Consider the following 11,839-nt stretch of genomic DNA (forward strand, 5'->3'; position numbering starts at 1 on the left):
GATGTGAAATGCAATGACCCTTGACATGCTTATGAGTCATATAGCAAGGAAACTGCAAAGAAAAAGAAGCAATGAAAAATTGTAAATAGTGTTGGATTTATTAAAAGATCTTTGCACATGCAAAAATTGAACATTTTCAATTTCTTCCATTCCAGGGTGAATCAAGATACCGATATAACCAACTACCAATGTTTTAAGACCACCATGCATTAGTCCCACTAGTGTAGATTCCATTTTTTCAATCCCTTTAGCTTTTCAACAAACCAAAAAAAGGTTATGGAGCGTGCCCTCGAATGGGTATGCAAAATTCTAGCACAACATTGACCAGATGTTCTCAATTGAATGTGTCCTATGGTTGAGAAGAAGCTCACGTAGTGTACTTTAGAATGATTACTTGGTTGCATGTATGTGCAGAACAAATTTTTGACATTTTTGCATAAAGTGTTATAACATATGCTATTTAAAACACATGCCTCAGACGCCACATCAAACTTGTAACACTTTAATGATCAAATTATAAATTTTGCTTTTGTGTTTTTTTTGTCTCATATTGAAGATTGGAATGTGCACTATTGCTTGGATACCAAGTTTGTCGAATTCCATTGAGCAATGCATAAGTTATGGGTCGAGAAAGTTACATATATACAAAAAATGCCATGAACCTCACCAAAAATGGCTACATCCAAGCATGCATTGACCCTATTGTTGTGTAAAAATCAGAAGGCCTTGCATGCGCTAAATCTCCCCTTTGTTTACGTGGATTTGGATGCGGATGCGCACAGGTTTGTCATGGTTGGAAATAATGTTTTCTACATATTTCTTGCTCTTCAATTTTAAAAAAAGGGGACCCTTTTTAAAAAAAATCTATTAAATGCCTTTTGTATAAACAACATGTTTTAATTTTTTTAATGTTGTGCGGTTTCTGCTACTGATATGATATGGAATCATGAGGTTTATGCTGCGCATGGTATGGAATTTTTGGGGTTTATGCTGTGCGCTTTATGCTGTGTGATTTATGTTGTGCAGTTTATGTTGTGCGGTTTATGCTGCACATCATATGCATTCATGGTAGACAAGCCATGTCTATGTGCATGGTAGCTAAGCCATGTGTAGGCCAAGCCCACATCATTGGGAAGCAGCCCGTGTCAACATGGACTGCTTCCCAATTGTGTGGCCTTAACCTACACATAGCTTTGGGGAGGGTAATTTGTTGATTTCTATATAGTTCATTGTATAACATGTGCAAGCAGCATCAAGTGCAAGATGCATTTTATACAAGTGCTTTCAAGTTCTCATAGTCTTGAGCATCTCCAATGGCAAGGGAGATATACCATCTATGTGAATTATGTAAAGTGGGAAACATGGGGATCTATATCTAAGGGTGATTTGAAATACTGAGAGATGATATTCATAGTGCCACACAAGCAAAATTGGTAGAGGCTAATTTTGACTTCCTGGTACAGTAGAACATTTGAGTAGCAAAGAGATCCACATGGTAGCCCATCCTTTTCTATGTCCATGGTAGCCTAGCCATATGTAGGCCAAGTTCAAAACCAATGGGAAGAAGCCCACATTGGCGTGGGTTGCTTCCCAATGGTGTGGCCTTGGACTACACTTGGCTTGGCTACCATGGATATAGACATGCACATAGACTTGCACCAATACATTGTTTGAGGTAGAAGATACATGCACATAGACATACATGGAAAATTCCTAAGCAAGAATAAGCAACTCTTTTAGGTAGTTCCTCGATGATAAGGGTTTTTATGTGGAGGGTTTCTATGTGTAAGAATTGTACATAGAGTTAATGTCTATATCCAATGATAGGCTAGACATATGAAGGCCAAGGCCATAACCATTTGAAAAGAATAGTGCCATATGTATCCATAGTGTTGAAGGACTAATTAGACTGATTAACTGCATGGTTGTTGGGTGTACTTAATATCTATTTGGGGAGTATATTTTTACTCAATTCAAAAAGAGCCTGCCAGTTTTTTGCATGTATTTTTTTCACTATGCAGGTCGTGGTACTCTAGGGTGGATGATTGGTTTGATGGAAAAGCCCAAAACAAAGGCTATACTCACTATCTATTTGGGGAGTATATTTTTATTCAATCCAGAAAAAGCCTGCTTGTTTTTTGCATGTATTTTTATCGCTATGCAGGTCATGGTACTCTATGGTGTATGATTGGTTTGATGGGACAGTCCAAAACAAAGGCTAGACAAGCCATGTGTAGGCCAAGGGGAAATCGAAACCTAAGCCATATGAAGGCCATGGCCAAAACCACTAGGAAGCACCTTGCGTCTACGCAGGCTACATTCCAATGGTTCTGGCCCTAGCCTTCATATGGCATGGCTACCCTTCATATAGACTTCACATCTAGTGGCCCTTGGCTACCCTTCATATTGACTTCACATTTTGTGGCCCTTGGCTACCCTTCTCACTATGCCTCCTACCCTTACTGGAGGCATGACACCAAACATTTTGGGGGTGCCAATACAAATGGGTTGTGAGAGATGTGGCTTTGTGTATTATATATAAGAGTCACTCTTCTCCTTCTCTCTACTTCTCAATGTCTTCATTGTGCATGAGATTAGCATTAATATTTGTAGCATTTTGTTAAAAATCATGTACTGTCCATGCCATCTGTAGCCATATGTATGCCAAGGGTGAATCCAAGGGTAGCCCGGTCATCTGTGTGCCATGGCCAAAATCATTGAGAAGCAACCCGTGTCGATGCGGGGTGCTTCCCAATGGATTTGGCAAATGGCACACACATAGCCTGGCTACCCTTCATATAGACTTCACATCTCATGGAACTTGGCTACCCTTCACACTGTGCCTCCTACCCTTATTGGAGGCATGACACCAAACATTTTGGGGGTGCCAATACAAATGGGCTCTAAGAGATGTGGGTTTGTGCATTATATATAAGAGTCAAGTGCTCTTCTCCTCCTCTCTACTTCTCAATGTCTTCATTGTGCATGAGAATAGCATTAAGCTTTGTAGCATTTTTTAAATTAGCCATGCCATGTGTAGGGCATATGTAGGCCAAGGGTGAATCCAAGGGTAGCCAAGCCATCCATCTGCCATGGCCAAAACCATTGACAAGTAGTCCACGTCTATGCCGGCTACTTCCCAATGCTTTTGGCCATGGCACACGGATGGCTGGGTTTTAGAAAATCAATGAGCGTTCCACCATTTGTACCATACATTATGCAAGGCTAGGATTAAGTCTCGGTGGTAGTTCTGCGGGGTGGTTCCGATTTGTGTTGTAGACAAACTTCATTATTTTAATGGTGTGACATTGTAGTATGATCAGCATCTTTGTGCAAGAGAAGGGGCGGCATGGCATCATAAGGACTAATGAAGTTCAGGTTGGTAATCATGGTTACCTTGAGCTTGGCTTGTTCCCTAATGTATGGTAACTTAAAGTGTTATGTCATGAGCCATTTTATTGTATGAAATCTCTTAGGAGTTATTATGTTGTAGTTGTTGTAATGTGGAAGGACTAATTCATATTCTTCAAGCATGATTTAGTTGTGTGTTTGTTTGTGTTCAGAAGATGGAGAGAAAAAATTCCACGAAACAAAGACATACAGTGAAAAGAAAGAGCAATCGAGTGTTGCAAAAGGAAAACAGTGGAGAAAGTTAGTCCTCCATCAATTGATGAGTTGAAAGAGGCTTCTAGAGATGGCAGTGGGATGGATGAAGTGGGGGGGAAGAGAATTTGGATGAGACTCAAATTGCAATGGAGGCTTCCCTTCAAATCATGCCATATGTACCCACCTCTGAGAATAAACTAGTGGTTAGCTTCATAGCTACACAAAGCCCAGAGAGAAGAAGAGGAATCAGTTAGACATTTCATTAGATGTCTCAAGCATTCAAACTCTCATTGCCTTCCACCAGAATGTTATTTAAATAATCACCCTACTGTGGATAGGTTCATCTGTCGCCTTACGCATGAAGCGACCTCCTATAATGGCTTAGTCATTAGAAGGATCACTATGTGGGATAAAGTAACACAACAAATGCCATCCAAGTAGAAGATAATCTGATGGTCAAGGGAGCCAAAGCATTAGATTCTAAATGTGATACCACTTCTACTATTAAACCCATTGCTAAGGGTAACACTTTAGTGGTGGGTAACACTTTAACGGAGATGAATTTCACAAATTTTTTGAAAGTAATCCAACATGGAATGAAGGCTAAGAAAAGGTACATATTTATTCAAGGAGAGAGTGATCATGAGACTTCTGAGTGCCGCACACGTGCAAGTGCTCGTCACTAATTATTTCAAACCTCAACACAATTGGATTTACCTTTTCCATCACAGCCCCACAAGCCATAATGCCTACTACAACACCTCAACCCAATGCTGAGTAAACGGCATAGCAACCTATTGGCATGCTGGATTTACAATGGAAAGATGTGTCGTTACTTAATGTGTCCTCTATAGAGGCTATATGCATAAAGAGCTATGCATGCATAGAGTATACTACATGCTCTATGGTGGCTCTATGCAGCCTTAGAGCTTGCACAACTCAATGCATGCCTAGAGCACACATACTCTATGCATGCATAAACCATGCTCTCTTTATGCATGCATAAAGCATAGAGATCACATAGTCTATATTCTATACATGTATAAAAACTATAGAGCATGCACACATAAAAAGTATAGATGCTCTATGCTTAATCTATACTCTAATCTATACTCTATGCATGTATAAGGTATGCATGCTACGTATGCATAGAACATGCATACTCTTTACGTATGCATAGATTATGCATACTCTTTATACGCATAGATCATAAAGTATAGAGCATAGATTATGAATGCGTGTATAGGCATAAGAATGTATTTATACACTATGCACGCTATGTATACATAGACTATAGAGTATACATACTGGAGGTAAGCTATTGTTGGTCTTTCACCTTATTTGAGACATTAACTATTCTCAACCACTGGAGGTAAGCTCGTACACACAAGCTCTTTTTATATTTATGATTTTCTATGCAAAAGTATGCTTTGTTTTGAGCTGAATCCACATTTTGTTTTAAAGTAGCCATGTCTAGTAATCTACGAGACTGCACATAGGATGAGATCCAAAATTCCTTCCAAGTGTTCCCCCTTGAGCCAACATGAGATAGCTCGGTTGGAGCTCACCTCACCCATTCTCGACTCATTGAGTCCCACCACCCCGAGTGTTCAAACTGTTGCTAGTGATGCAAAGAGTTCATGACACAGGTCTCATTGTAGCCATAGTGGTAGTAGCCATTACGTAGTAGGGCTAGTGGTAATGGAAGTGGTAGTGCTAGTGGTGGTGGTGCTTTTAGCACTAGTATATGTGGAGGTGGTAGTGATGCTACTACTACACCACATCATCCTCCTACTACACCACATCATCCTCCACATTTTGTTATGTGGAGGTGGTAGTGATGCTACTACTACACCACATCATCCTCCTACACATTTTGTTAAGACTACTCCATATACTTATCAGGGTGTCACTTCTACAATAACTTTGGGTTTCATTCCTAGAGCCACTCGTGGCATCCCTCTAGACTTCACTTGGGTAGACACTCCTTTTTCTCGCACTCCCTTTACTCCCTGCTCTATAGCATCAGGGTCCCTATACTCCTATAGATGCTATGATGATAGGTCCATCATTGAGGATAAGCCAGGTGGTAGGGTATTGACACTCACCTCTGTAGTGTGCAGTTTAGCCATGACATCCTCGTGAAGTGGCATGACCAACCAGAAGAATAAAAGAATTGCATTCTTGAGTAGCTTCATAGAGGGTTCCTAGTCTCAAATCTCTTCAAGCAATTCAACAAATAATTACATGCTCAAGAGAATGAGAGATCTAATGAGCCATTGAAGGTTTGAGGTGTGAGATGTAAATTTAAATAAAAGAAAGAGTAAGCCCATGTATCTCAACATCAAAGACCGAAGGAAATCTAAGGTGGAGGTTTGTAACACCCCCAATAAGTACAAGCAATTACAATGAGATGCTCATAAAGTACGCCTCAAAGGTTCAGGTACTTCTCACCTTTGTGTTGGTGGCATCGATCACTTTTGTACATACTTTGTAAGTCTTGCAAGATACTCCCTACATTGAGGAATAGAACCATAAGTTTTATCATGACAATGTAACATAAAAAAGATAAAGTACAGAAAGATAAATGATACACATAATTTATGTGTGAAATTTAGAAAACTAAAAAGTTTAATGTTTGACGATATTATATACTTACATAGTTGACAATATGGGCCCAATTGAGCTCTTGCCTTTCTCGCTCCATCTTGTCAAACAAGGATGTAGTTCCGTGACACCACGTGAAATCATACTCTTCTTTAGTATAACCATGCCCATTGAAGGAAGAGTATTTAGCATATTTAGCAAGTCGAAGCCACGAGAAGTGGAAAGATGCGTTGATGTGATCACGACTAGTAGCTCTTACATGGGCCTCTCAGTTTCTTTTTTTTTGTAAGACAACTTTCAAATGTTCTTTGTAAGAGCTATGTTCGTAATTTTTTTAAGAGCGCTAGATCCACTATTTTTTTTTTGTTTGCAAGACAACTTGCAAAATTTCCAAAGTATCAAGATTTTCTAATACCGTATTTGGAGTTTTATACTTCTTGTGAGGTTTCTTAATGTCAATGATGAGTTATCGCATCTTGAATATGAATATCTGTGCACTTTTTAGTTTTTCGAATTCCACACAAAAAAATGCATAAATTTGATTATCTTTTCTACATCTTTGTTTTTAATGTGTTTATATTTAAAGTTACTAGCTAGGTAGTATGGGCACAACGAGACAGGTTGGGACAAACTACTTGAATCTGTCTCATTTCACCCAAAAAAAAAGATTTATACCAGTGTCGGTATTTATGTCGAAATAAACATTGATATTTGCATCGATATTTATGTCAGTAAAAACATCGATGCCCGATGCATATACCAATCACAGTAGGTAGCATCAGTATACTAGTTTATAAAGACAACGGTTGAGCGATAAATATTATTGACGATTCAATACCGACAGTGATAATGATCAGTGTGGGTAGTTTTAGGCAAAAAAACCAAATCTAAATCTTCGGTATATACGACGGTATTACGGTATTAGGGTGATCTCTTGTAGTGGTTGGATGTTGTTTAGACTCTCACCTTAGAATAGGGCTTAAATAAGCGCAGAGAAGCCCAAGGATGGTTGTGTGCCCGCTTAGTTTAGGGCCATAAGATGATGTGGAGTGGGATATTGGAGGTGCAAGGGCTTGCTAATATCTTAACCTTGTGTCCAGTGTAATTTTTGCATTGTGGCAGCAGGCAAAGCAAAGCTGTGGTGTTCGCCTAGCGTCCCCTCGAATCTAAATGTGTTCTTATTATTTTGTGTATATTTTACACAAAATTAAATGTGATCTTAGTATTGTTTATATTTAACCCTCGAATCTAAATGTGATCTATTTATTGTTTATATTTCACACAAAATGAAATTATGCTCACACTTGCGGCCTTCGTCAAACTAGAGCGCATCGTTCTCACAAAATGAAAGAAATTAATATAATATGGCTCACACCTCTCTATATAAGAGTTTTGTGGGGAGCAGGCGCAAGACAACATTGCGTTTCTTATGAGCGGCGAAGCGTTTAATTCCTTGTCTGTGTACATGGCGTTGCTTTTTTCATCAATTACTTGTAGTTTTTTTTTTGGGGGGTTACCTTTTTATACTGAGGTTTTTGTACCAGCTTAGCTTCCTGGTATCACAAGACTAACGTCCTTAGGCAGCTTGCTTTCTCGCAGGATAGCTAATTAGAAGAAGCTATGGAGGCTTGGGTGTACAATCCCGCAGATGATGACCGCAGGCTTCCTCACAAATACGTTCCTAATCGCCCAGTATCAAAGGAACACTTGAAAGGTGACATGTTTCGTCAAGTTTAACTCTTTTCGTTATCAACTCAACGCACAGTAAGCTTAACAGTCAGCTTGTTTGCTGCGTTAAAGATTGCGTCATGATGCTCAAGGCCTAAGGGAGGTTTTACTCTTTGTTAATTTAATTTTCGTGTAGAACTCGGCGTCTTACATTGGAAAATAGATGTTGACTGCAACTGGGAGAGAGACCCTACGCTCGAGAGAGTAAAAGGCGACCATGGCTACGTTTATTGGGTAATCAGCTTGTTATTGCAGCTAGCAATAATTAATCGTTTGGTATTTGATTCCTATGATATGGCATTATAAAAACGCAGTACTAGTGCAGCTTACTAATGCAAATGAAGGTGACGACTACTACTACTACTACTGCATGCATGCATATGTGATATGATTTTGGTTTGTAATTACTACCATGATGCAGGAGACGATAACTGTAGCACCTGGCGTTATGGACAACTTTGAGCAGAAGACTGAACACTTCTTTCAGGAACATCTGCATCCCTATGAAGAAAGCCGACTTATCCTTGAAGGCCGTGGTAAATTAAATCAGTCACTTTATTTGGTCATGAAAATCTTCGATGATATTGCATAATTATTAATTACCCCTTCCTACATGTACGACGCGCCGACCAACGTCAACCCTATTGGCTCCCAAGCAACCCAAATTCCGGTCAAGTAGCTGTCAACGACGTTCATCTTCTTGCATATATACGTCGCCCTCCTCCACTGTGCTGTGCTGCAGTGGGCAACTCACGGAACTTTATCTACCACCAGCGCCTACCTATGTCATGATCATGGTGGTGTGGTCACACATCCCATCAACCTATGATTTGTGGTGACTCTGCACTCACACCTCAGGCAGCGAAAATGTATTTCAACATTGCATGACTTGCTGATAGCTTGCTCCTCCTCCTCCTCCAAAGTCTTGGAAAGGGAACGATATGCTACAAGGGTAGAGCTACGAAGGTAGGGTCTCCGTCTTGCTCTCTCATGCGGAACGCAACAACGAGCAGCATTAGCATGAGAAGACGAAGTGTGCGTGTGCGAGGATTTGGGCGAAACAAATTTGGGCATGATGATGTTCCGGAAAGAAGACTTGAAAGCAAGAAAACGCGAGGAGGAGGGTAGAGAAGCCATCGGCACCATCGTCGAGCAGATATTCAAATTAGGCTTCAATATGCAAACAAAAACCTAGGCTTGTTTTTGTGTAATGTTATATATATATATATAACCTGGTATGTGTAGCATTGCACTTATAACTAGGAAGTGCAGCTAAGCTAATGCTAATCATATCTAGCCTTTCTACGTAGGTTATTGGGACATAAGAGATTACGATAACAGCTGGATAAGGTTTACTGTCAAAAAGGGAGATATGATTACCTTGTCGCCAGGAATGTACCATCGATTCACGCTCGACACCGAAGACTACATTAAGGTACATATGATTATCTTTTTGACTCGCGGCGCGTAAATACTAGGATCAACCAATCCTTGATCTTTGCACACACTCCTTGATCATATTCCCTCACTATTATTTCGGTTTCATTAATCTTAATCTACCAATTACCTTACCAACGCAGGCAGTTCTTCTATACACAGAGGTTCCCACGAGGATCGATCTTCTTAAACCTGATGGAGATGAGATAGAGTCGAGGTAAATTTATCATCCTCTCTTTCTCTCTTTGTAGGAGGAGTGATAGGCTATCATTTTTATGTACTATGAAGCGAATGTCTTGGTAACACTCTAATCGGTTCAGGAGCTTGTTATAATCTGTCTGTATTCTTCTTGTTACTATCAGTCACCTCCTTGAACTTTTCACACAGACTTTAGATGAAGTGAAACTTATCTCCAATAACTAGTATTCATTCCTTCCTCTATTTGGAAAAAAAAACATTTTTAGATTAAGTGAGACTTATCTCCAGCTAGTATTCCTCTCTTTTTTTTTTCAATAACATGTCTTTACAAAGACAAGACAATCCACACCCATGAGTAGGTAGTCTTGCATTATCATGATATATCTACTTTAAATATTTGCATAATTTGGTTTTCCTTCACAAAGAATTTATCTTTCGTATACGCATGTATATAGTGAATTGTTGGTTTTGCATCATCATAATCTGTTGTTGACGGTGTTGCAATGTCTCTAACTATTAACAGGCTTTTGGTTGAATTTACAGGAAAGAGTATGTGGCCAATGTGTTGAGCAATCCTAGTGCAATGTTTAGGTCGATAAACTCGACACTAGCAATGTGATAAGAGATCATTAAGCACGCTACAAGCATGAATTCATAGACAATACATTTTGTATCAGAAGCTAGCTTCGGATTTCTTTGATGGAGTTAATTAAGAGAGGAGGAGGAACAATATAGTTGGCTTCTGCTCTTGTAGTATGAAGATAGAGAATCTTGCCCATTTTTTGGATGGCCTCTTTTTTGATTCATGAATGTGGTTTAGAATTCGGTTTGTTTGGAAAAGAAAGATGCTTTTATAGAGTTGAAAAATGGTTCACGGTAGATGCTCTTCAATCATCCTTCTTGTGGTTTTTATGTTTTAAAAAATCATTGTTCTATCTACACTCTTCTTTTTTTTGTTGTACGTATTTCTTTTTTTGTTGTGAATAAAAGTTTTCCTAATGGTCATCTCATCTCCTAATCCTGCCATTCTCAATAGAAAATGGAAATCCAGAGTTGATTATAAGATAACTTACAATTTCTTTTAAAGAATAGACATTCTAACAATGGTGTTCTACATCCCATAATGAATAGGCAATCTTTGATGAGTTTTCTTTGTGTGTATGCATGTGTGTGTTCATTTGGCTTAGCTAGGATATTTAAAAAAATCTTATCATATTTTGAGTTTGAAGGTATTCTTGGTTAGAAATTATAATAATTACATACAAATAAACACAAGTAGGCCAAGAAATTTGTACATTTATTATTACCTGATGTTTTGAGACAACTTAAGTTATGTATGCCATTCGAAAAAGTTTGTTTTGTGCATAACAAAGGTCATTTATTTATTTTTACGAATTTAGAGGTTGCCAAATGATAAAAGATAAAGAAAGATGAACTAATTCAAGAAGTGTTTCGCTATTATTTATTTGCACCAATTTAGGAGTTGCAATGTGATACAAGATATAAAAAGTTGAGCTAATTTAGGAAGTGTTTTGCTATTAAGTTGAGGAAAGGTGATTATCAAACATAAGATTTCTATAAAATGTTAACACTAGTTTGTAAGGAAAAAAATTCATTTGTTGTTTGTGGATTCAATAGTGAGTTTTTTTCTCTCAAATAAATTCCTTCTAGGAGATCTTACTCTTTTTTAGATCAAATAAGCTCCTTTTTTGAGATTCTATGAACTCAATATGATAGTCGAAAAAATCTCAAACTTCAAAAATCTTAAGAAGCATACATATCATTGAGGCTCTCTCGGATCCCATGTGGCCATTAAAAACAAGCCCTACACATGAGTAAAAAAAATTGTTAACACAAACTAGCATGCTCGCTCTGCTGGTAGTGGTGTTAATGGAAAACCCAAATACACAACACTCCTAACAAGAAGCTAGCCATATGAAGAGTACTCTCCTTTTGTGTGTCGTGGGGAACTTCGTAGCTTATCCACCATCTCATGGAAGAGGTAACCACACGAATGCACGCTAGCAATTGAGAAGACCAACCTCTCACTATCACATCGTAAAAGTTATCTTTGTAGCGCTTAGCACTCCCCATTGTTGCAAGACCTTACTCCATTGTGCAAGACCATAGTTCACTCTCACTCTCTCACTAGCAAGACATGGCAAGACCGAGAGCAAGAGGAAAAAACTCTCACACAAGCACTACCAAGAGGACAAGACGATAGGGTAGAAAGCTAGAGAACAAGGAGAAAGAGCACACTTTC

At 38.8% G+C, this 11,839-nt stretch overlaps 1 protein-coding gene across 1 annotated transcript; it reads left to right on the top strand.

Moving 5' to 3' along the window:
- Positions 1 to 7,833: 7,833 nt before the first annotated feature.
- Positions 7,834 to 10,195, top strand: LOC147630939 (uncharacterized). Its single transcript, XM_086808999.1, has 6 exons — positions 7,834 to 7,927; positions 8,078 to 8,175; positions 8,363 to 8,477; positions 9,252 to 9,376; positions 9,522 to 9,595; positions 10,120 to 10,195. The coding sequence occupies exons 1-6, from the start codon at positions 7,834 to 7,836 to the stop codon at positions 10,193 to 10,195; spliced, it is 582 nt and encodes a 193-aa protein (XP_086665125.1).
- Positions 10,196 to 11,839: the final 1,644 nt, after the last annotated feature.

Source organism: Cibotium barometz, chromosome 15, assembly GCF_041138505.1.
Source record: "Cibotium barometz isolate CiBa-2024 chromosome 15, ASM4113850v1, whole genome shotgun sequence".
NCBI lineage: Eukaryota > Viridiplantae > Streptophyta > Polypodiopsida > Cyatheales > Cibotiaceae > Cibotium > Cibotium barometz.

Bases quoted from the DNA above. Each gene is read 5' to 3' on its own strand.
- LOC147630939 (XM_086808999.1), top strand. From the start codon at position 7,834: ATGGAGGCTTGGGTGTACAATCCCGCAGATGATGACCGCAGGCTTCCT. The intron at 8,478-9,251 runs GTAAATTAAATC...CTTTCTACGTAG, and splicing joins ACTTATCCTTGAAGGCCGTG to GTTATTGGGACATAAGAGAT. The intron at 9,377-9,521 runs GTACATATGATT...TTACCAACGCAG, and splicing joins ACACCGAAGACTACATTAAG to GCAGTTCTTCTATACACAGA.